The following is a 27,174-nucleotide window of genomic DNA, read 5'->3' as shown; positions in this document are numbered from 1 at the left end:
CTGTTCAGAATCTCGACACCCATAGGAACACAAGGTACGTTTTTTCCCTACCCCTACCCTAAACCTCCCTCCCCAGTGACAAAACCTAACCCTCCCTTCCTAGTGCCTAAACCTAACCTCACCTTTCCCACACCCTAACCCTTCCCCTAATGCCTAAACCTAACCCCGCTACCTAACGCTAAGCTCCCCCTACACCTTGATACTTACCCTTCGGGATGCCAACGGTCAGGATACTGGTGCTGGGAACCCGACCTTTTCGGGATTTCGGCACCGGTTTTCAGACAGACGGAATCCAGCACTCCAATGTGGGCCCCTTTATTGCCACGGCACAATGGGCACTGGAGCAATGCATTGGCTGCACCACCGATATGTCCGACACTGAGCCTGCCGCATGATCAGGGCCGGATTTCGGGGCACCCGCCAGGCCCTAGGTGAGTGCCTAGGTTACCTAGTGGTAAATCTGGCCCTGCTTATAAGTATTTTGACAATAAGTATATAAACAAATTCAGGTGGCTAGTTTACAAAGCAGAGTTTATTCTGCTGGCTAATGTACAAAGTAGATGCTCTATTAATACCATCACTATACAAATCTTGTTCAATGGATACAATGCAAATTTTCATGATGGTTGCTGCTATAAAAAGTAGCCATCATATCTGGTGTTTAGTTTGTAAAGTTGACTCCAATCAGGACATACACTGATCAATTTGTTGTGCGAAGTTTCTACATCTGTATGCGACTGACTGAATCTATGTAAAAAGGGCTCAGATGCGAGCGGCTGTGACTTTTCCCCACACCAAGTTCTGCTGTGCTTCATCTGTGACTTTGTACATGTGTAAAACCAATTCATGTGCAGTTAAAGGTGGAGCCTCGTGTCTCTGTTACACTGTGAGCTTCTTTTCGCCGAGTGCAACATTTTAATTAGTAATAGTATATTACTCCTCTCTTAATCTCATTTTTCACCGGGTGTCTTGCACTATATGGTGTACGGAAACCCAGTAAGTGAGGACACATCTATAGTATACAAAGTAGCCCCATTTTGATATGAACGATAGGTTTTGCACATATTTGGCACTGTCCATAACAACAGCATCTTGATACTATTTGTCAAGCAGAACACAATCAGCAATATACTAGTTAACCTACTTAACAGTTGCTCCCATTGACAATTTCCTAAGCAACTACTATAGCATGAGAATGAGGACCAGACCAATATGAGTTGTATTATGTGTTTAATTTATATTTTACTGTTAAGTTATTTTTATGAATGTGTGACTTTAATTCCTTAAAATATTAACATTTTGAATTATACAATTTTGTTTATATTACACAGAAAGGTAATTCTGGAATTTTAGTAGTAAAGTCAATATCATGAATTGTATTCATTATAATCGAAAACCCACGATCTACTATCTTCATTATAAACCCACGATCTACTATCTTCATCCTATTACTCTTCTCCTTTTCCTATTACTGTTTTTCATTCCATGACCTTCAAGGAGCTGTTTGGCCAGATTGCCTGTCATTTTACATGTTATTTGCATTGTTGCTGCATGGATGTATTTGCATTCTAATTGTTTTACTGTTTGCAAAGACAAATTCTTTCACAGTATATTGCAGATTTCTCATAGCCACTCACAGGTTCTGCATTTGCGAATGTCCACTAAATTACATTTTATTAAATGTGACATTTTTAATGTAAAGAAATGTAAAGGAAATACAAGCTGGGTTATCAGTAGGGATGCTTGAACCGGTTTTAAATTTCAATCAGATTTGGATGGTTCCAGTTCCTCCAACTCCTTTTTGTACAAACCGTTTTTGAGATTCACTTCCATGGCCAAATTCACAGTTCAACGTTTGAGATCATTTCACACAGTTAACACAAAAGAGGTTAAAATAAGCTATAAAATGTAACCTGTTTTAAAGTTAATTGGCTACATAATCTTAAAGGTTTTTTTTTATTAGAACAGCAAATATTAATGTTTTTGCTTGCGAAGCATGGGCTAATTGTAAATATGTAGAACTATTAAGGATACAATACAGTGTAACCATTTGGACATATTCGACTTGCATTGAATATGATCGAACATGTTTATTTTGCTTTAATTTAGCTTACATATTTTAGTCTGTTATGGTGCATACACATGGTCCAACTTAAAAGAACGATATAAACTATAACGATATCGTTTGATCATTTATATTGTTCTTCTTTTCAACCCTTCTAACGACCAAATGATGGTCGATGCGCGGGCACGGATGGTCGATATCGACCACCACCCATGAATGGTTGATATCGACCAGGTTAGCCTGTTTGTTCTAGGGACCTGCAATCGTTAATGCTGGCCATACACTCTGCAATTATCGGGACGATCCGCCCAATATCAGCGGATCGCCGCGATAATTGCAGCGTGTATGCGGGCGACTGAGGGTTAAATATTTCTCCCATACATTACCAGATTTTCATTCCAACCAGCCAGATTGGACAGATATCCGACAGATGATTGTATAGTATATGCCCAGCATTACTGTTATATCATTAGAACTAGCATAAATAACCTATTTCTTTTCAGAGGCTAGAGTTCCATGGCAATACGAATGTTTAACCAGTTGCCTGGCATGGGCTTTCCCTGAGACAGTTGCCTCTGATTTTATGTCAGAATGACCACTTGTTTCCCTGTGAAAGTGACTTTGACAAAGTAATGAATAGTAAATCTAGAATCTGTATGATTTACCGCCGGACCTATGCCCGGCGGTTGGAATCCCGACAGCAGCATCCCGGCATTGGAGGAAATCCCGATCATCAAAGGTAAGTATATACTAACCTATTTCTACCCCCTAACCCTCCCTTAGTGGTGCCTAGCTCTAACCTTCCCCTCCAGTGCCTAACCCCCCCTCTAAGTGCCTAAACCTAACACCCCCTTCCCCGCTGCCTAACCCTAAGTCCCCCTCAGGGGTGCCTAACCCTAAGTGCCCCCTGGGGGTGCCTAATGCTAACACCCCCTTCACCTAACCACTTAACCTAAACCTAACCCTAAGTCCCCCCCCCGGGAACCCTAAACCTAACCATCCCCCTCACGGCTATGCCTAACCCTAAGTCCCCCCCGGGGGTGCCTAATGCTAACCTCCCCTTCCCCTAACCTAAACCTAACCTCCCAGGGGGGGTGCCTAACCCTAAGTCCCCCCCCGGGAACCCTAAACCTAACCCTCCTCCTCACGGCTATCCACGCTCAGCATCCCTTCAATCGGGATGCTGGGGGTCGGGCTCCCGGCGTATGTCTAATGACAGGCGTTGGCATATTGACACCTGTCTTTAGACCCTTGCCGGGATATAACGGTCGGGAAGCCGGCTGTCGGGATTAGGTCCACCGGCTTCCGGACTGCATACCGTAAATCTAATCTAATCTATTCTAATCTTTTATGAGTATCTAAACTAACCATTTTCTCAAATGCAGTTAAATCATGTGCACTCTCCCCACATACAAGCAGGAAAGTACGGTCTCCAAAAGTAGGTATAGCCCCGAACATGTTTGAGGCTTTCTATCTGTGGAAGCAGGTGAGATAATTATAGACCCAGCAAATAGATGAACTCACATGTACATGATTAAAGACATCCACAAAACATGACCTGTTGGTGGTTCTAAATTTGGGAAACAAAGCCTTATGATATGCTTAAATCATTGAGAATGGTCCTTGACTGCAAACTTAATTTTGGTTGAAATTCCCTTTAAGAATTTCAGGTTAAAGCAAAGATGGAAATACTTGGTTTTATATAAAAGTTATGCACTAATTTCAATTAACGCATTTACTTCCATAAAAGTCATTTGTGAACCAATGGTCTTATTAGGCAGCATAAAGTTCCAAAGTAAAACTTATTTTGGTCGTGGGTTGTTCCATTGTTATATATTGAAAAGGCAGTTTCTTTTGCAGTAAAATCTACCATTATTTAACATTTATTTGAAAGCTTCATAAAATGATTACCTAATGATATTATGAATGTCATGATCAGGGTCTCACCTGAGACTGATGTGACACTTGTGTGACAGTGTTAGTCAAGACAGCAACCTGGTCTGTCTAATGAACACCTCACTTTTATACCATACAATTAGTAATACCTCTGCCACCACCAAAACCTCACTTTCATATCACACAATTAATACATTTGCAACCACCACTGACATTCCATAAAATGGCTGCCCCTTAAGGAATCCTTTAGTTATTCTACACTACACAATACATTTCCACAAGTACTTTAAATAAAATGTTAATACTTCCTAAAAGCTCTTTCCTGTAAGTAGCTAGTTAGTTTTAAAAAATACAAAAATAGAATTTGGTATGTAAGTTATAGGAACACAGATTCTGGACAATATTACATTTATGATTTAATAAAGACAAATATCCACAATTCTTAAATACATGTAATAATTGACTTACAAAGATTGTAGATTGCACAAAAAGTTTTTTTTTAACAAATAATTAGGATATAATACAAACTTTTAGTACACTTACAAGGTTTTATTTCTGCAGGTAGGGGCTGACAAAGAATTATCAAAAACTCAATCTTCAATTGACCTGCTAGGCTAAGACAGTCCTGTGTGTCTGACATGAGTTTATGCAACTTCAATTCCCCTCTTCTCTTGTAGTCACTGACCAGGTCAGTGTAAATGCAGAATATCCAGAACTCTTTACAAAACAAAGAGCTTATTACCTGAACTGCTAACAAGGTCCTAATTTTTCGCCCATTTATTATAAGATCATGGAAGTTAAGGCAGTCAGCAGGCCATCACAGGACACAATAGGACAAATGAGCTTCATCTGAGAGGAGTGTGACCAGAATGTACAAGAGATCATAATTTTGCTATTCTTTATTTTTTCAATCAATCCTGGCAGACAGAATTTATTGACCATTTTGTTGATATTGCAATCCTGTTGGTCATCTTTAGGTGCTGTCCGATGATAACTTTCTTAGATTTTTTTGCATTGAGGCCAAAAGAAAATTATTCTATTTTAATGTCAACAGTGAATCTTTTTTTTAAATCATGATTTGCCAATGTCCTTAGATTTTTTTTCCCCCTAAATAAAAAGCCTTTGTTTGACATCCCTATCAATGTGGCCACATAAACTGCAGTTTTTCCAGCTTATTCACTTGTGATCATTCAGCAGTCAACAGGGATGACTAATAATTCTATTTATACAATAACTTCCCCTTACTGTTTCTGTGGTCATTGTCCGAATATGCTAACAGAGCCTGCTGTGATCAGCTGCTGTTACTGGGAATATACTCAAACAGTCCTCCTATGCTTGACCACCATGGGTAGCAATTCCCAGACTTTTGTACATTTTCCTAAACTTAGTGGCTTATTTGCACCATATCCGCATACAAAGTTGCTTATTGTGTACTATGCACTAGGATGAGTGTTTTGTAGCAAATTTGTACAAAATCACAGATTAAAGACAACAATGCGTGGCATGAATTATGGTGTGGCACACATATTATCCTACATCCATTTTCTTGCCTTTTTACACAGGATAGCATCTGAATCACACTCAGCAGCTGAACACAATGTCAGTGTCCAAGGTACCATGCATTTTTCATTTTATTGCATTAGCAATGCGACTAAGATGCATATTTTGTGAAAAAGTCTGTGGCGAGACCCATGGCACGGATTAGCCTCAAAGTCCATAGTGCCCAAAATGGGGCTATTTGGTGTGATCTGAAGATAGGTGTATGTGGACACATTGGCATATTCATATATATAGTATAACAGAGATGCAACTGGCCGTTTGGTATTCGATTGGTACCTTTACGGCTTTGGGACAACTTTTATAAGTACATTACAACATTTAATGAACAATAGGTGGTACGCCTTAGTTTTCTGTTGTTGGAGACAACTGAAATGAAGATAACAGTAATAACTACTTTTATAGCAACTATCTAATGATGACATACAGCATGAGAACAGTGGCATTTTATTACTGGCCTTCTTACATTGTGCAAACCCCAAACTGTACTGCCTGAGACAGCTGCCACAGTATACCTAATTAGTTTCACACCATTGGAGAGGATGAAATCAAATACAGGTGACTGCACTCAGTTGTCATAAGAAGAAATACCATAGATATAAAAGAGGCTTATAGATAAAGACCTGTAGTTTAAAGAGGCTTCCCATAAACCCTAATTGAAATTCCAGCAAGAAAGCGTTCTGTGTGGAGAGTCTACTCTGTCCTATCATGTATTGGCGCATTCCACAATTGTGGTAGAAATCGAAGTTCAGTACAATGAGGACAATATTTGTGACTGGGGTTTTTTTTATCCATTGGCTTTTTATATTAAAATGAGCCAGTTTGCAGGGAAACAAAAATGAAAAGCCTTGTAAAATACAGATCTTTGGCAGCTTTGTTTCAGTTAAACTTAAATTGATCATAGAAAGGAACTGAAATGTACATCAATTGTGGTACCATCAAATTGGAACATGTCAATTCAATGTGGAAAATATTCTACATTAAAATTGATATTGCCAGTAATATCCAGCAATTTGTATGCATTTAAAATGTCACATTTCTGACACAAGAAGGAGAACCTCTAAAGGGCAAAGATCACCGACTTTAAATTACATGCTTATGCTTTTAAAGAAGATATTCATGAAGAATTGAAAAATGAAATGCTAAATATTATTACTTATGTATTATGTCTATGGGTTTCACTGTATCTTAGCAAACCGTGGAATGATTTTTAAACAATATAATTTCTCTAATCAAGTTTTTCTACTCCCCTGAGATATTCTTTTGACTATGTACTGCAAATTACCGCACACTAATTCTATAATACACCTACAGTATATACACATGTATGTGGGTGGGCAATATTATTACTCTACTAATTCTGTGAAAATATACACACTAAGTTCTAAGTTATGATTTATTAAAACATGGTAATTATGGGCTTTTTGCTTGACATTACTGTAAACACTCTGTATTTTTCACTTCAAAGCACTTGTATAATAATTTCTTTTAACTTTACCTTTGGTGTACCATTTTAGATGTAGCTTTTTTTTTAATAAAAAAAAATGTAAATTAACATTCATGTTAGGATCCAAAATGCAGTTGTCAATGTGATTTGAAAATGGTCTATTGGTAATTTTGTATGGTCAATGCTGAATTCAATCCATGCTGAGTTTTCTTTTGTTGTATTAATTGCTCCTATAGGAACATATTATTGTTTAATGTAGTATTTGATGTTAATGTATATTCTATTAAGAGGCTGGAAGAGTTTTCATTATATCTCCAAACTTCACCCCTGGAAATTTGTGTTCACATGTTCTACTTTCATTTTGATTCCCTTAGTCAAGTCTGGTCTCCTAATTTCCCTGAACTTACTGACATACTAACAGTGATTTTTTTAAATCTTACTGGAGGTTTAAATAATTTGAAGTCCTACTGTTATTCTAAAAGGATTCCATTGTCATAACATTAATAATCCATGTTACTCTGGAAATGCAGGATTAATAAAGCCTTTTCTGCTTTGCTCAAGAAAAAAAAAAACTGGTGTAATTTTGAATTGTCTCTGTCCACTTTTTATTTCACGCCCCTAAAATTAAGTATAGTAATTGCCAATTTTTACATCATTAGAACATTATGATGCTACAGTGTATTAAACAGATGTTGGGATTGTTCACTTAGCTCTGTCTTTGATATTTGAGCTAATGCCTCTTACCAAAACAGCCTCAGTTAATATAGGGACTAGGGGCCCCATTTAACAATGAGACATATTACCCCTTTAGCACCCTTTAGCAAACAGCGGTAAGCTTAGTATACTGTTGATTTGTCACTGTATTGCTTATGCCATCTATAGATAACGATACAGTCTCTGACCTAGCAATAGCCTTTCCGGCTTCAGCAAAGCCTTCCAGGCATTGGCAAATCTCCATCGGCTGAAACTGTAATGGGCATGTGTAGACTGGCTGTTGCACATGTGGGTGACACAACAGCCCATCGCTGGCAGCGATAGCATGGAGGATGCCGCAAAGGAGGGGGACATCGCTGGACCTTGCTTAAGGGATAAGTAAATGTTAAATACAAAGGGCATATTCATTGGTATCACAGCAATACTAAACAAAATACAGTATGCCACTGGTAATAAGGATTGTTTTTAAATGAGGCCCTAGTTCTGATATGTGACAACAGCAGTATAAGTAATATGGTCCATACCTCTATGAGACAATTCCCTGATTTCCAAATGCCGAGCTGGTGACTCAGATGTTCGCCAAAATCCAGCATGTTAAGAATACCAGACTCACTAATTCCGATAATTTTTTTTGGGAATCAGTGAATCGAGATTGTTTAACATATTGGATTTTGCCAATACCCTGACCCAGGCTTTTGGAGTATGGCAAATTGGCCTGATTCACTCCTGATATATGGACCCCAATATGTATGCTCTGTTGCAAGACATATACAATCCCAGTCAGTATATTTACAGAACATAGGCCCTGATTCAGAGCCGAACGCTCTGACCAGAGCGCTCGCTCTGAATCAGGGCCCACCTCCATAATTATGGAGCGTCCTCCTGGACGCTCGTATAGCTGTGGGTCACCACCCACAGCCTATACGAGCGTGCAGGTTGATGGTCGCGATGGTCTTGACCATCGCGACCATCGCCACTGCGAGCCGTAGCCTGCGTTTGAGTTTCTCAACCGCAAGGCCCGGAGTGATTTTGGCTCTATCAGAGCCAAAATCACTCCCACTGACATCACTGGTGATGTCAGTGGGGCCGGCTTCTGACGGTAGGCGTTCCCCTGGGAACGCCCCCGTCTGGGAGGCACGCCCCCGGCACGCCCACCAAAGGGGGCGTGCTGTCAATCAACATCGACAGCACGCCCCCTTTGATCAGACACAACGAGCGAAGGAAAGTCCTTCGGTCATCGCGTCTCACGCATGCGCACGACGGAGCTCCCTCGTTCGTGCGCATGCGCAGTGCACACCATCGACCAACTTGCGAGCGGACAGCCGCTCGCGAGTGGGTCTGAATCAGGCCCATAGTTCACTAATTAGTATCAAATACTTGAACCTGTTCTAAAACCGAATTTACAAGTCCAAATGGCATTCAATAGAAAATAATAGCCCAGGAACAAGGTATTAGTATAAAGACAAATAGAGAAGTCATCTAATTGCATTGAAAAGCAAGCAAATGATTCAGTATAAATAAAATGCATGCAAGGTTCTCATTTACATTTCTCCACAGTGATTATAGGTGGTGCAAGAATAAATAATCCTTGAAAACTAAAAATTAAACCGAATTGGATAGGTAGGATTACAATAAGTCTAGCAGTTTTCCCTCTTTTACACAAAAACACATGCTTTCTATGCACACCTGCTGTAGGCTAGATGCACATAGACTTTTTTCATGCCTCAAACACACTGGGACAAATAGGAGTGTGAAAAAGATTGCATAATATTCACCAATCCTCAAACCTCAGCATTCCTTACATGGCCAGAAAAGTGTGAGCATGCATATAGCTTTGTCTTCAGTTTGTTACTTTAGTTCCACTTCAATGAATGAAGAACTGTGAATGCCAAATGTCTTTATGCAAGTAAAGGAAGAGACTGGCACTTTCCCTCTTTGTTCAAAAACATACAGACTATGGTCCCAACTGTAAAGTGCAACGTAACATGCTGGTGATATATATATTGAGATACTTAGGGTAATTAGCTTGGTAGACTAGTGTCAGTGGTGCAGTGATTAGGCGCAGAATCAGACTCCACACATGGCATTCCAGTAAAACAAATGAACATGGTGCTTTACTTCCAGCATAATCAGAATCAAACAGAAAATAATAAATGCCTAGCCCTTTCTTAGGGCACTAGCTCACTTCTTGAACCCTCTCTACAGAAGCAGCTACTCTGCATGAAAGTCTCTCACAGTCTCTGAGATTGGTGGTCCTTCCTGCCACATGCAGGACTGGACACTGGCCTCCTGGCCTGGTATAGCTTCCTTAGCTTGTTGGCTGCTGCCTCTCACAGTCTGGCCTGCTTCCTTGCAGGTACAATAGCTAAGTCCCAGAGTTGGATAGCCTTCCCTGTATCTCACAGGTCTAGGCTCAGGCCTCCTGGCCCTCACTGGCTTGCTACCACAGTAAGCTCTGTCTGACTGGTCTGCCTCAGTCCACCCTGGACCGAGTTCCCATGGCAGCCATTAGGCATCTTCCCACAATGCCTTTCTAGTCCATGTGGGCGGATCTCCCTGCCCCACACAGATCTGCTGCTCACCAGTACCACCTCTGGTGACACTGCCACAATAAATGTATATATACTGTATATATAGATGTATGTGTGTTAATAAGTTGAGTCCTGAGATAAAGATGGCCTTTTGTTTGTGTTTGAGCATATAGACTGTTATCTCCAATGGGGAAGAGACTGTTTGAATGATTTCGTTTTCTCTTGCCAGCTCTATGTAATATCGTTAACAAACTTAAATGTAAAAGTAGTTTTTACAGGGGCAGGATACAACTAATACAGTAGCTTGCTCAATTCCTACTATTACCGTTTTTGTGTGGAGTTTGTATCTTCTCCTTATGTTTGTGTGGGTTCCTTCCAGGTGCTCAGTTCCTCCCCCCCACAATCCAAAAACATACTGGTAGGTTAATTGACTTTTGACAAAAAATGAACCCTAGTGTATATGTGTGTATGATGTAGGGAATGTAGATTGTAAGATCCACTGATGTATGAATGACAGTTTTCTGAATAGCTCTGCGAAATATGTGCGCAATATAAATAACTGTTAATATAAATACATTTTCATGAGACCTTGAAATTCACTTAAATGCTGCTGTCCAAGGTCCTGAAATGCAGTTTTAACTTTTTTCAGCCAGTATATAAGGGATGAAGACAGGATCACTATGTAGACACGAGAAAGCTGGCGCCATTATCCCAACACTGCTGTAATGCTACTTACCATGCAGACATTATAACTCTAAGTACACCGCATTAGGAGCATGTTTAATAATATAATGCCAACATGGTTAAAATAATTTAAGTAGTATTATAACTATGTTGGGATACTGATGCAAGCTTTCTAGTATCTAAATAGTCACAGTTGACATAGTGACTGTAGACAATTCATATATATCTTGTATCTAGGATAAACAACAACCTATGGTGCAGTATAGGGTACCTGACATGATCTCCTTCTGTATGCCCCTGTATGTATGCAGAGATTATTGCTGTTTATAATAGTACCTTGACATGTTTGTTAAAGCAAACAATTCCAGATACTAATTACATACATGTATAATCCTGTGTGAGTGTACTATAATTGCAACTCAGTCAATTCTGATTTTACTTTATTATATTATAGATATGTACAGAAATCAATATCACTTCTAAAAAATCATTTTGGAGCATTGTTATTAACTATGTGGGATAGTATAAAATTCAGGTTACTGAATTTCAACTAAAAGAGAAATAACAAAATAAATACACAGTGTGATGCAGAGTATAATGCAAAATGTCCATATGCTGTAAGCTCCCCTGTTGAGTGAATGGATAAAAAAAAAGTTTGAACATTATTCATATGTAGAGCTATATGCATTCTGCAGTGTGCCTGCCCCAAGCAGTGCCCTTTGTTGCTACTCTTCTTCAAGTCACACTTGCATCAGTCTATACTTGCTGCAAATTATATGTTTGGAAACAGTCACATGGACCCTTAAGTGCAACTCTGCATAGAATGCAGTTCAATCGACATGTGAGAATGCCCCATTATGGCCCAGATGTACCTCCTCAGTTATAAGTGAAATGTGCATTAATTTGTTTCACCCATACATTCATACATGTTTGCAATGCATACATAAGCATTGCAAACATGCTCTTTCACCTCTAATTCAGGACCATAGTGCATCAGGGTAACCACATATAGGGTCTCATTCAGACCCGGTCCCAAACGCCGATGCGCTCGCAACCGGGTCGATGGTCCCCACAGAGCATGTCATATTCTCTACAGCCATGGCCAAAAGTTTTGAGAGTGACACAAGTATTGGTTTTCACAAAGTTTGCTACTTCAGTGTTTTTAGACCTTTTTGTCAGATGTTACTATGGTATACTGAAGTAAAATTACAAGCATTTCATAAGTGTCAAAGGCTTTTATTGACAATTGCATTAAGTTTATGAAAATAGTTCATGTTTACAGTGTTGAACCTTCTTTTTAAAGGCCTCTGTAATTCGCCCTGGCATGCTGTCAATCAACTTCTGGGCCACATACTGACTGATGGCCGCCCATTCTTGCCTTAATCAATGCTTAGCGTTTGTTAGAATTGTGGGTTTTTGTTTGTCCACCCACCTATTGAGGATTGACCACAAGTTCTCAATGGGATTAAGGTCTGGGGAGTTTCCTGGCCATGGACCCAAAATTTTGATGTTTTGTCCCCCGAACCACTTAGTTAACACTTTTGCCTTATGGCAAAGTGCTCCATCAAACTGTTCTTGGATGTTTGGGAGAAGTTGCTCTTGGAGGATATTTTGGTACTATTCTTTATTCATGGCTGTGTTCTTAGGCAAAATTGTGAGTGAGCCCACTCCCTTGGTTGAGAAGCAACCCCACACATGAATGGTCTCAGGATGCTTTACTGTTGGCATGACACAGATGATGGTATGATGGTAGCGCTCACCTTTCCTTCTCCAGATAAGCATTTTTCCAGATGCCCCAAACAATCTTAAAGGGGATTCATCAGAGAATATAACTTTACCCCAGTCCTCAGCAGTCAAATCCCTGTACCTTTTGCAGAATATCTCTGTCCCTGATGTTTTTGCTGGAGAGTAATGGCTTTTTGCTGCCCTTCTTGACACCAGGCCATCCTCCAAAAGTCTTCACCTCACTGTGCATGAAGATGCCTGCTACCATTCCCGAGCAAGCTCTGCACTAGTGGTGACCCGATCCCGCAGCTGAATCAACTTTAGGAGACTGTCCTGGCACTTGCTCGACATTCTTGGGTGCCCTGAAGACTTCTTCACAACTATTGAACCACTCTCCTTGAAGTTCTTGATGATCCGATACATGGTTGATTTTGGTGCAATCTTACTAGCAGCAATATCCTTGCCTGTGAAGCCCTTTTTGTGCAAAGCATTGACGACTGTATGTATTTCCTTGTGGATAACCATTCTTAACAGAGGAAGAACAATGATTTCAAGCTCCACCCTCCTTTTAAAGCTTCCAGTCTGTTATTTTAACTCATGCAGCATGACAGAGTGATCTCCAGCATTATCCTCGTCAACACTCTCACAAGTGTTAACGAGAGAATCAATGACATGTCAGCTGGTCCTTTGTGACAGGGCTGAAATGCAGTGGAAATGTTGTTTTGGGGATCAAGTTCACTGTCATGGCAAAGAGGGGCTTTGCAATTAATTGCAATTCATCTTATCACTCTTCATGACATTCTGGAGTATATGCAAATTGCGATCATAAAAACTGAAGCAGCAGACTTTGTGAAAGCCAAAACTTGTGTCATTATCAAACCTTTTGGCTATGGCTGTACATTACCATATAAACATGCCTAACCAACAAATATAAATAAGTGACTTAGTAGTAGTATGACCATTTAGCCTAGGTGAATAATATTATTTTTATCAATTATATGTATTGAATTTTTTATAGAATAGAAAAATGGGGTACAGAAAAACAAACAGGTGAGGGAATCAAAGATCATATTGACAAAACACACAGCTAAATAGAAACAATCATAAGTGTCAATTGATAATACAATAAAAAAAATACAAGTGTAAAATAATACCAGTAATATCTAAAGCTAGAAATAGAGGCTTAGTAGCATGGCAGCTCCCTCTCCATCTGTAACAAATTTGTGCCATTTAAACCAATTGACCAATGGAGAAGTTGCAGGAAGAGTATGGGAGGCCTAGGGTTTCCATTTGAAAGGAATGCTGGGTTTTACAAATAAATTTATATAGGGATGGTGGAGACTGGCATTTTCAATTTTGTGCAATGGCTCTCTTAGTGGCAATAAACATGTCACCCAATAAATGATGGTCTTACTTGGGGTAAATTCGGGTGGGGGTGTAAACATGAAGAAGGGCAAAGAATGGAAGATACCTGGAATTGAATATTGAGGATTTTAAAAGCTAACAACCCCAGAATACATGGAAAATATCCCCCAAAGCTGTGCAGTTCCACCAACAATATTTCGACTGGGAAGGCCACATTTTATGAAGCTTAGCTGGAGTAAAATATAGCCTATGAAGTAATTTGAATTGCATCTTTAAGTTATTGTAACATTTAGATAGGTGGTGAGTCCTTAGATGAAATATTTATTATTGCTGAGTCGAGAGTGATATCTAGAGATTAGATTCCCATTGGGTTTGAGTAATGGATTTGACCAAAGCTTTCTCACCCAAAGAGAATGAGTACTAATACTGTATTTGCAATTTGACAGTTTAGTGAGAATAACAGGCAGGCGGAGACCCAGGGTTCCAGTCACTTTAAGCATAGTAGAGACCCAGTGGCTAATGCATTAGTGTGTAAACAATTCACCAGGGGGTAAGTGATATTGGGCCAGAAGTTGAGTGAAAGGGAGCATAGAATTGGCATAAAGAATATCGGCAATATGAGTAATGCCATTATTGGACCATACAGAAACTCTCAAATCAGGTATTTAGTTCATACAGTACCAAGAGAAAATTCTGTATATTTTTATAAGCTGGAAGCAATTCTTGTCATTGACATGTTTTTATATAAATACTCGTACCAATATTCAATGCCTACTGATTTCTTGTATGCAAAAAGAGTATAGAAAAAAACTGTACTTAACACAATAGACAATACATCTAATGTCTGTGACAGATAACATTTAACTGGTGCCAACTTATGTGTATAACATATGCAAATACTGTATATTGCTTGTTGATTTTTCATCTAAAATGTGACAATCCAATACTGTGAGGTCAGCAGTAAGTGTGGTGAGAAGAACAGCTGCTTTAATTAAGAGACAGATAAATGGTCTTTTTCCTGACATGTCTGTTGTTTAAGGACTTGATAGTGGGAGTAGCATTCACATCCTAATTTATCTAAATTGTCATCCAACAATATCTTGTTTTGTATAAATATACATTAGTTTGTGAGATCATGGCTAGAACCAGAAATGTTTTGATTACCCAGTGTCTAGGCAAATTTGGGATTTTTAAATGATTATCAATATGCACTTTGAAACCTTTTATAAATATATACACTGTAATTCAAAATGATCAACCCTGCAGTTAATGGGAATTCATGGATAATGTATTTCAGGACAGAGTTTGAGTAAGGGCTTGATTCAGAGTCATATGCAATGCAGATGTTTACAGAGTTGAGCAACAGAGTGGTAACATTGGATCCCAGAAGACATACTAGGGGGTTGAGGTCCCAATTGGAGACCCTGTTGGTGTACTTCAGCTAATGTATACAGTATGTGTGTGTGTATATATGTGTGTGTATATATATATATACGTAATCCGCTTTCAATCGGCTTATTAAGAGTAGAGAAAGCCCAACATTATATAACAAAATGTGACCAGATGCAAATCTATCATAGCATAGAGTCATACTAAGGATCCTACCAAACGTACTTTGGTTGGCTTACAGCTTTAGTGTGTGCAGGTCAGCAATCAGCTAGTGAATGAGCTGGGGTACTTAAGGTGTTTATGACATGACTTTCCCATGTTCTATATAGGAGCGCCCCCTTGAATAGATTGTGTGTGTGTATATATATATATATATATATATATATATACACACACAGTGTATGTATGTATGTGTGTGTGTATATATATATATATATATATATATATATACACACACTAATACTTGGAGGGTGCGAATTGCTTAAATGTCTTTTATAACACCAATCAATAGTATATAAAGAGGTTTCAGATGTTTGATGGTTCAAAATTGGCACTAGTAAGATGTCCAAAAGAATTCCTTTATATCCTGTTCACAACATGTCACTCTTCTCTCTAATATATACTGGACCAACTTCAAAAAAGTTAATAGCAGATTTCATAGGCTCCAAAATAAACTTCTAAAAAAGACCTGCTCACCAAAAAAGAACACCCAAGAAATGGCCCACTCTGCGCTAAGAAACCTTTGCAAGGCTTCCACTTCACTAGAAAAGCATTTCCCAACCTGTACAGGGACATTAAAAAAACTTAGTTAGTGGCCTCCAAAATGCTGTTGTAGCCACTGTCCACTTAACCACAGATATGTGGACAAGCCGATAGAGCAAATGCAATATTTAAGGTTTAAATCTTACATTGTGTCTTTCTTGAGAATCCTTGAGTACTATGCCTGCTGCTGCAAGTGGATTTTGATCCCAGAAGGGATGAAGACATTGTGTCTTTCTTCCCAATGGACACAGATCTGAAGAGATGCAAATAGCTGTTGGTAAGCAAATTGTCAGTTCAAGTGGCACATGATGCAGCTGTGGCTGCTTCTTCAGTTTCTTCAGCAAGTGCATCTGCCGAGAAAAAACTAAACTTTCCCGCTGGTGATGCAGATGAGTCAACACAACCAAGTTTTTTTGTCTTGCACCCAGGCATGACAATGGGCTTTTCCTTATCATGGGCAACAACTGTTTCATCCACTGGTGCCTAATTTACACGAACAACATCCTCATCATCAACATCCTCATCAGCGTCAGCTACACAAATATCCTGCTCATCCCAGTGCACTTCCATAGAAGCATCTTCTATTTCTATGTCAGCATGTTCACTTGTGCTTACATCATCATAAGAGGCAGAACCACAAGTCATAAATAAAGGCCAAGGCCTTAGCATTCCTTGCCACTTCATGTGGTGAAACTGGCATATTACCAATTTTATGTCTTTCTGCAGATAGCTTTCCTTTTGATATGTTCTTCTTTACCACTGTAAAAGATTGGTTCTTGATTTTAGTTGCCCTGACTTAAGTCCTGTATGCCCTTTGGCAATGGCTTTAGTAGATGATGTAGATGGACTAGTATCGTCATTACTGGTGGCACTGGCAGCAGCTCCAGCACTAGTATGTGGTTCCTGCTCGCCTCTCAACTGATCATTCTCCATATCAACAAACACGAATGAAGCGGGGTACAGCACACATGTCAATTTGTGCCAATTTTAAATATTACACTGCGGGTATCAATGACCTACAGTGTCACAAGATTTTTTATGAATAAGAAAATAATAACACACTTAGTGTCACAAGATTATCTATGAATAACACACTGCGCTAACACTTAGTCTCACAAGATCAATTATTTATGAATAAGAATAACACACTGCCCTACCACTTAGTGATTTCATTATGTTTTATATATAACGCATGTTATTTAGCACTTTGTTGTGGTCTTGATATCGGCATGTAGAGATATCATTTATTCACAATTGAGGAAAGAAGTGAAAAGTTGAATATTAGACTGCGCTACCACTTAGTGTCACAAGATTAAATATTTATGAATAAGAATAAAACACTGCGCTATGACTTATAGGGGGTAAATTACTAAGATTCAAGTTTGGTTGAGTTTTTTAGTTTTTAAACTTTGCTTCACCAAAACTCAGGTGAGTTTTCCCTTATCAAATTCGCAAATTTACTAAGAAGTGAATTTAGCTGAAAGTGAGTTTTTCGATGGCGAAGCAGATCGAGTTTTTTCTTCCAAATTGCGAGTTTAGAGGAGAGTTTAGAGGAGATTACTCACCCGAGATTGCAGTGTTTTCTCTCTTACAAACTCACCCGAGCAAGCAGCCTGCACATATCTGTGAGATATGTGTAAGCTGCTTGTGTGATAAGACCTGTAAAAAATGGGTTAAATAATTAAAAATAAAAAATGACATAGGGTCCCCCCACTAAAGCTTACACAGCCCTGGACTTGCCAGCCTGTCCTGTTATCTAAAATTATGGGGAACAAAATGAGTAGGGTTCCACCGTAAATTAGGTACCAACACCAGGTTGCAGGGCCAGTCCTGGTTTTTAATTATAGGGGTAAAAATTTTGTGTAGGGGTACACCTATAATTAAAAGCAGCACTGGACCCTTTCTAGTGGGGGGCTCATGCTACAGCCAGGGGAGCCCATTCACCCGGCCCCCCAGCTGCAGCATCAGCACTGACCGCTAGTCCGCCCAGGCCAGGGATCCCTGGGGAGTTGGGTGCCCCTCCAATAAAGGGGTCCCCCTCTTCAGGGCACCCCTGGCCTAAGCTGATAGCCCGGGGCTATCCCCGCCACCCTTGGGCGGTGGGTGGCGGGTTGATAGTGTAGGTGTAGTGTTAAAAATTTAATTAACATTGTCTTTACAGGTCCCAGCAAGCCTCCCCTGCATGCTAACACTTGGAGAACCACAAGTACCAGCATGCGGGGCATTAAGGGGCCACTGGTACTTGTAGTTCACCTGTAACAAAATGTGTAAAAAAAAAAGAAGACACAAATAAATAAAGTTTTATTATATCCATACACACTCACATACTAGCCTTCTTCCAGATGTTCACTTCCACTTCCCTGCTCATTGGCTGGGACCCACGTGGGCTTAGCCAATGAGCGTCTCCTCCACGTGGGTTCCAGCCAATAAGCGGTCGCTAATGGAAGCTGCCGCTGATTGGCTGGCTGGCCGACACTAATGATAGCTCAAGCCCGTAGCTGTCATTAGCAATACTGTAACAATATGCTGTAGCGTCTTGTTACAGCGTGTCCGAGGCCCTCTTTGGAATACTGCGGAGAACACCGTGGGACAAAAGGTGAGCATTGGATCTTTTTTTACAGGTACTTCCATTGGATACTTTACGTTGAGAAGGGGACGTGAACATCTGGAAGAAGGTGAGTATGTGAGTTTGTATGGATGTAATAAAACTTGATTTTGACGGTGTGTGTCTTTTTTTTTTTTCTTTTTTTTACACTTTTCATTACAGGTGAACTACAGGTACCAGTAGCCCCTTAATGGCCCACATGCTGGTACTTGTGGTTCTCCAAGTACCAGCATGTGGGGGAGGCTTTCTGGGGCCTGCAGTTCTACTGTAAAGACCATGTTAATTAAATTTTTAGCACTACACCTACACTATCAACCCGCCACCCACCGCCCAGGGGTGTCGGGTATATGCCCCAGCTATCAGCCTAGGCCAGGGGTGCCCTGGAGAGGGGGACCCCTTTATTGGAGCGCAGGACACCCCCAAACTAGCCCAGCTAAGCCGCCCCAGGGCACCACCATAGTTAGAAAAGTGCAGTGTAAAAGAGATAGTTAAGAGCAGCCACAGCTGCATATAAGGAATGCAAATAAAAAAGTGAAGTACATGTATAATAAACAAACAGTGAAGGATTAAAATATGTTAGGGACCTACTCTAAAGAGGTTACCTGGATATGGTGGATAGGCCCATAAAATTGGCCATGATTTTGCTAAAAACCTCTATTGATTGCAAAATGTTATTGCATTTATATATAATCAGTATCAGTAATGTGGAGTTGTGCACCTGAGATTTGTCTGTTTCTGTGCCTGCAATTAGTCTCATCGGGTAGCACCTCCCATTATATATATATATATATATATATATATATATATATATATAATATATATTCAGGGTGTGCAGTCCAGGAATCTTTCCTATATGTCAAAATGGCCCTTGGCAGAAAAAAGGTTCCCCACCTCTGCTCTAGTGCAACTTTGTTCTCAAGACACCCAAACAGTCCACACTTTCAATACATCTGTGTGTGCCTGAGTACATGTTTTTAGAAACATGCTATTAATTGGGCTTTGGGACTGGAGTTAGTTACTACTCTAATAGTTTAAATAATAAGATGTAGCTTAGGGGAAAGAAACAAGACTATACATATGTTTGCTATTATTATCATGATATCTAGATAATGATATTTTATAGAAAATTGTTTTATGTATTTTAAAATGACATTACTACATTGCTATAACAACATTTAAAATAAACAGGACTTTGAACTCAGCTTAAATTGCTGAACTCATATTAAACAGCTTTATATACTTTGTAATGTAAAATTATATGTAGGATACATCAATTATCTTATTACATTACTGTGACAGTTTTGTCTTTTAAGTGTGCTTTATGGTCATCTACATTTCTTACATTTACAAAACATTTACGGCCTGATTCAGAGATTTACGCAATGGCGATACTTACGCAGATTGAGAGATCGTTTGTCAGTCCGCATTTGTATAAGTCGCAATGCACATGCGCCGCGATTGCTTTGCGATTACATTTGCACAAAGGTTTCACTCGCAAAGTGAGTGACAGGTAGTCAGCATTTGGGGTGGTAATGGGGAGATGGTCAGAAAAATGCAGACGTATCTGACCGTTTGAATGCCCGTTACATGGGCGTACAAAAATTAGCCATTGCGGTTCCATTCACAGCACGAGAGGTCACTGCGTGTCAGGAAAGCTGCCGAGTCTGCGGCTGTTTAGACCTTCCGCAAGGGCAAGATGGCTGCTCAATGTGCATCGATGTTACTGATATTAACGCAAGTAAGCAGCATCGTACGCAGATGAGAAGGCAGCAGTGGGCGTCCCTATGCTCAGGTGATCTTTGCAACCATTAGCCTATTTTCACAGCTGCGTTATGTACAAAATCGCAGTTGCCATCGCGACACTGTCTTTCCCTGAATCAAGCCCTTAGTAACTTTAGTACAGGTATAATAGATGCCCAGTATTGATGTTGCTGCCCACAATTGTTTTCCTTCGCAAACAATCAGTTGTCTTAGATGTAACTATTCTCATGCTGGCACCTACGTGAAAGTAGCAATAACACTAATTACGGCTGTCTTCTATGGTAAATAAGTATGTTCATTTTTTCTAATAATATATTCCCTCTTACACAGTAGGAAAACCGTATCCCTGGCAACAGTGCTTATTTGCAGTATTGAGCATAAACAAATAAAATGAGGTGATTTGCTGCCAATGGAGTAATAAAACATTTCAGTTTACATTACAAAGTAACAGGGTCAGTTTATTTGTCTTCAATCATTTCAGTGGGTTTGTTAATTTCCATCTGTTAATTTTGCACTGTATGTTTTTCCTCTCTTTCAGAATACACCAGTGGGAACTCCAATCTACATTGTGAATGCAACAGACCCTGATCAGGGAACAGGTGGAAGTGTGCTATACTCCATCCAACCACCTTCCAGTTTTTTTGCCATAGACAAGTCCCGGGGCATTGTGACTGTGGTCAATCAACTGGATTATGAGATCACTCAGGCTTATCAACTTCAAGTCAATGCAACGGTAAGCTATGGACGCTGTCTGGGGCCATTTTATCCTTTCATGGTTGCTGCATGATTGGAATTGAGTCCACTAAAGAATGAAATAATCATTAAATTAAAAATGATAAAATCATTAAAATTAAAGATATGTAAAAAGGATATTATAACAAAACATTATAAAATATGTACATTTTTCATTGAAAGTTGAATTATTATATTTTATGGATATATTATACAATCACTAGCATCAAGCAGAGTGGTAACTAAAGAAGACAATGGATATTGAATTTGACATTGTGATGAGTGAAAGGGAAATTAATCCTATGCATTAGCCAACATGCAGGAAGTCCTGCTCATTATTCGCTAGGTGGGATGTTGAGCCCCACACTAACCACCTGGTGGAACATTGTGCCTGACAGTAACCTCCAGGTGGAACATTATTCCTGAGAGTAGCCACCAGGTAGGATGTTGTTCCTGACAGTAGCTACTAGGTGGAACATTGTACCTCACATAAACCTTTAGTTGGAACCAGTGGCGGCTCCAGAAGGGAGGCTGCAGTGCAGTCCAAAATTCAAATAGGGGAACCACACCAACTGCCATTTCAAATGCTGACAAACATAGATGGCTGGGACTAACTGGCAGTTGGTGTGGCTCCCCTATTTGAATTTTGGACTGTACTGCAGCCTCCCTTCTGGAGCTGCCACTGGTTGGGGCATTGTGCATGACACTAGCCACAAGTGGGACATTGTGCAAGACACTAGCCACCAGGTTGAAGGTTGTGCTAAACAGTAGCAACCAGGTAGTACAATGTGTCAGATACTAGCCAACAGCATGGGCATATTGCCCCACACTAGTCACTAGGTAGGATGTCATGCCCCACACTAGCCACAAGGTGAGATAGCATGTCCCATCTTATCCGCCAGGTATAATGTAGTGCCCCACACTAACCACTGGAATAGGCTCTTTTTTTATATATTGTCACCAGAGAGGAAATTGCACTGTAGTCACTGAAGTGTTGGTTTGTGTAGGTGGGGGCCCTGTTTGTTGTGTTTTGGAGATTTCTGAATTGTGATATTTTAAAGCCATGAAGTCACAAGACATCAGTTAATATATAGGATGCATTTTCATGTAAAATGGTTGAATTTTTAATTTTTAATTTTAATATAATTTAAATATGAACAGCTATACTTTAAGACAATAGTACATAGTAAACCAGATTATATAAAATAACAACAATACAAGCACCAAATGACATAAACCAAACCAAACCAAACCAAACATTAAGTAGAGTACTGTACAAGGTGAACTAAAGTCTTTCTAAATACATTCCAGACTGTAGGTGTATTTAACTATCCTAAGGAATGATTTGAGCTCCAACCTTTCTATACAATAGACTAGATTACACATAAATGACCAACTATCATATTTATTTTTAAATAGAATTTTGCATGCATTTTAAATAAAAATAAGCAGCTGATCCTTCATTGTAGAGTTTACCAGTAATAACCTCTTAGCAGGGAAATCATAGATCAGAAAAGAAATATCCAGCATGGCTATAAACTGCAAATTCTCGGGGTTATTCTAAAGATAATGTTCACGCTGTGTTATTGAATACAGTTTAAATGAGCATTAATCCCCAGTAATCAGCTTTTACTGCAGTTTCAAGCCTTGATGTAGCACTACTGAACAACTTCTTTATCTGTCCATCATCACCAGCCTGTACTTGTCTATGATGAGACAGATTTTGTCCGAGGTTGTCACAAATTGCTACAGTATCTAAAAGCTTTTGGGCACTAACTGGGAAACCTTGTCTATAATAATACATAACTGTATACATGTCATAAATGCTGGTTTATCTAGTTTATGTTTTGTTTGTAAATCTAGAAAAATAAATAATCCCTTTTTGTTTTTTTTTAGAATTAAAAATTTGCTGGACTAATATGATTTAGGGTTTTTTAAGTTCGTTATCCTGCACAAAGATTTCACTTGCATATATTAATTACACTGCTCTGTTTTGCTGAATTAAAATAAAAAAAAATCTTCTAGATTTAAAATAAATGAAAATAAAATACTATATTGTGATCACTAGTAAATAATGAAAAGGCTGTAATATTATTTACTGTAGGCTATTGATTTTTTACCACAGCTCTGTTAACTTATAAAGTGCATACACACACGATTTTGTTACCAACGATTTTCTGTCAGATTTTTTTAAAGTGTAATGAACGATTTTTTTGAACTACAAATGATTTTGCATATTAACTTAATGAAAATCGTTGAGTTGGCCAGTCTGACTGAACTAGAAACTACAAATGTGAACGCACATGAACGATAATCGTTCATCGTTTTCACTCAGAAAGTGAACGATTTTTTCAGCGATTGAACGATAAACGATATCGTTAACTATAATCGTTCAAAAAATCGTTGTGTGTGTATGCACCTTTAGATATCACTTAGCTGACTTAAATTACCTGCCTCATGTCAGCTACCAAATCTTTAAAGAAATGATGGTATAAAAAATGTTTTAAGTATAAATGCTTTGTGTTTCAAGTTCATTATTTAGACCTGTAACACCTAAGCTTTGGGATGTATTATTGCCAAATAGTGACACACAAAATATATCCAACACTTGGAAAAGATGGCCCTAATACTGAGTGCTTGGCAGTTAAAAGGGCTGGGAATGGTGGTCAGTTTTGTCTTTGGACAGGGTCTTCCTGCGAATATGGGCAACTGAAACTGATCAAAGCTGTCTGGAACAGATTCTCAGTTCAGCTGAAGCCTGTGATTAAATAGCAATACAGAACACAAATTTACTGTGATTACATGACACAACACCACAGATATTAAAGGCAATCTCCTATCAGAGCATAACAGTATTTATACTCGTCACTTGGCAAGTTGCAATATGTATTTACTGACATTGCTTGGCGGAGGAGAACGGATATTATTACGACAAGATATTCCATTAACAATACAATGCGTGGCAGTTGATTGAAACTCTATTAATTTTTCTGAGCTTAGAAAATTAACCTATTAGTTCACATAAGGCTCAGCAGATGCATTGCTGAAACATTAACTGTGCACATCGTTCATAATTAAAATGGAAAACAACCACCACCTCCCTAAAAACTGTTTTAATATATAGTAAACTGCAGTGTAATATTGCGCCTTTCTATTTGAGTTTTAATTTCCCACATTGACCTGCCATTGAAATATACAGTACAGCGTCTGTCCTTAGTTGGAAGGTTTTTAGAAAATGCATTTGTTCCCTAGCTGGCCCTCATTGCTTAAAAATCCATATAACCATCCTGTTTTCTGTTGTCCTTATGAAAATAAATGAAATGTCTAGATCTAGAAAGGAACCGATAAAACATACTTGCCTAATCTCCTGGAATGGCGGGCTCGCTCCCGAAAATCTGAGACGCTCCCGGCCACTTGGAAAAGTAGGCAAGTCTCCCGCACCCTCCTCCACCACCCGCACTTCCAAATAATTTCTCTTGATAGTCAGCTGCTATAAAACATGAGGGGACAGCAATCTAAATATTCTATCATCTTTCCTTGATTATGTTACAATGTTCCAGGGCTGTCTGCTTTCCTCTGTGCTTTGTCAGATGAAGATCCAAACTAACATTGGGATATTCACATCTAACCAGCAGTCTCCTATAACAAATACACAATCCATACTGTAGTCCTAAAATGCTAGCTGAAAGATCTTCTACAACCATCACCTACCAGGACCATCTTCCCATCACATTCACCAAGGTAACAGGGGAAATTATAGATGCAACAGCCAGGTAACTTAAGAGGCATATTTATTACTTATCACAGTAATAATAAGAAATTATGTTCAACCTGGATGTATTAAGAAACCTATTCTGAGATAGGGGTCCGATAGGAGCCTGTCCCTGCGATCAGAGCTGGATTACCAAATAGGCCTATGGGCCCTGCACATTTTAGGGGCCCCACAACAATGGATCAAAATAATGTTGATTTGATCTGGAAAGAAAATACAATAAAGATTTGTTTCCAAAAGATAGAATGAATCAACTCAAAGAAATGAAAACTTTACATTACAGACTCTATAGAGAAAATACTGTAATAATGTAATGTACCCATCGACAACTTAAAGTACATAAACCATAGACATCAGATTCACATTACAGTTTGTCTCAACTCATCTTCTGTTAGCTGTCCGTTTGTAAAAGATTTTCGACGCAACCTACGTACAGTTTATTAAAATTGTTGGTTGGTAAAATAAAAAACGTATTAGGAGATAATTTGCAGGGGGGGGGCCCGAGATTTGGACTGGCTAGGGTCCTCCACAGGGTTTAATCCGGCACTGTCTGTGATGTATTAAGTAAAATGATCCCCCTCCCATTAAATATTGCAATATGAAGCTTAAAGGCTACAATGGCTAATGCCATCTAAAGTTGGCATTCGCTACACAGGTCAAGTCATTCTGGAGCTTGGTAAAATTCACAATTTAGCAACTCCCATAAAAACCTATGGGGGCTGCTTTTGTGATCGGAAGAGGGTAGAACCGCAGCAGATATCTCGGATACCTGTTGTAGAACCCCCATCATACCTTCAGGGGATGCTTAACTTTTGCAGGAATCCCCCGATTTCCAGCAATATTTGTTTAATAAATAAGCCCTTAAATGAGATAAATCACAGTTATTAGCACCATTGTTTTATGACCATGATATAACCTTTGTTTAATATGTGACACACAAAATAATGAGTCCCTCTTGCTATCATGACAGTAATACCCAAACTGTGATAAATATGATGTTGCATAACTCCTTTTATACAGTTATTATAGTGTATTCTTTCCAATGTTATCTATCAGACTTCCTGCAGCACCGCTGTCTGGACCTATAACATGAAGGTCCTGGCATCTTAAAATTAGATTGCATGTCATCTGTATAATGATATTTGCTTTTAAATTAAGTTTTTCTCAAAGCGAAGCACACAAGTCCATTTTGCAGATGGATCTTGCAATTTTACACACTGCATGTGCTCTGTAGCCAAGCGCACGCAGCTCTGTGCAACTATGGACGTGTCCGAGTCTCACACATCTCCACTTGTGGCTCAGTGGGTGTAACTGGGTGGCAGTGGGGTCTTAGCATTTGAGAGAAGTGTTTATATGGACATGTAGATGGAATTGGGGGCCATTCAAGATTAAATGTAAGCAGAGGTCTGCATAATTTCAGACAGATCTGTTGCACCGAGGATAGGGATGGTCAGTGGTGTCACAAGGGGGGGTGCGGGCCTCACCTGGGTGTCACCCGGCGAGGGGTGACTCCTACAGTAGGTGCAGACTCCCCTCAGTGACAGGAGCTGAGTGCAGCACTCGGCTCCTGACACTGTGAGGGAGCCGGCACTGCACACAGGGCAATCCGCACCTCCTGCACCCCCCCTGGAAAGAAGCACCCCTTCCCACGAGGCCTTTCCCCCTTTTTGGCATTGGGTGACTTTGGCACTCGCACAGCATCCCTCCCCGCACTGGGCGACACCGCAGGGAGGGATGCCCATGGGGATGGTACAAATGTGCTAGTAATGATGATAGTGACGATGCCTACTTTACAAGCAGATTGATAGGTAGGGGCAGTGCAGCCACATAGATGCATCCAACTCTGAATACTGGATCAGTGCACAATGCAGCTGCTTCTGCAGTCAAGGTGCATGCAACTCTGAATCATCTCCTAAGTATGCACAAATCACTTTTTGACTGTTTTTGCCACAGTGCTCAGTTAAGTGTGTAACTCAAGGTAACAGACATTCGCACACCCCTTGGGCAGCTCCAAACTCTACCTATAGCATGTCATGCCCGTAATCTCACCCGGCTCCCAGGAAAGAGGCAGCCTCTTTTTGAATCCAAGATGGCCGATGTGAAACTACTTTATCCAGATAGAGCAGTTTCACATCAGCCATTTTGGATTAAAAAAAAGGATGTCTCTTC

The 27,174-nt window shown here is 39.5% G+C and overlaps 1 protein-coding gene across 1 annotated transcript in view; it reads left to right on the top strand.

Annotated features, from left to right (window-relative positions):
- CDH23 (cadherin related 23) overlaps positions 1-27,174 on the top strand; it is a 1,221,584-nt gene that overhangs the window by 398,254 nt on the left and 796,156 nt on the right. The window contains exon 7 of the mRNA XM_088472189.1: positions 21,040-21,234. Coding sequence (XP_088328315.1) covers positions 21,040-21,234 — 195 coding nt within the window. The remainder of the gene's footprint in view (positions 1-21,039; positions 21,235-27,174) is intronic.

The sequence above is a fragment of the Taudactylus pleione genome, unplaced genomic scaffold (genome assembly GCF_031769625.1).
Source record: "Taudactylus pleione unplaced genomic scaffold, aTauple2 ptg000121l, whole genome shotgun sequence".
In the NCBI taxonomy this organism is placed as follows: domain Eukaryota; kingdom Metazoa; phylum Chordata; class Amphibia; order Anura; family Myobatrachidae; genus Taudactylus; species Taudactylus pleione.
Note: the sequence above shows the minus strand (reverse complement) of the source record. Positions and strands in the feature narration are given on the sequence as shown.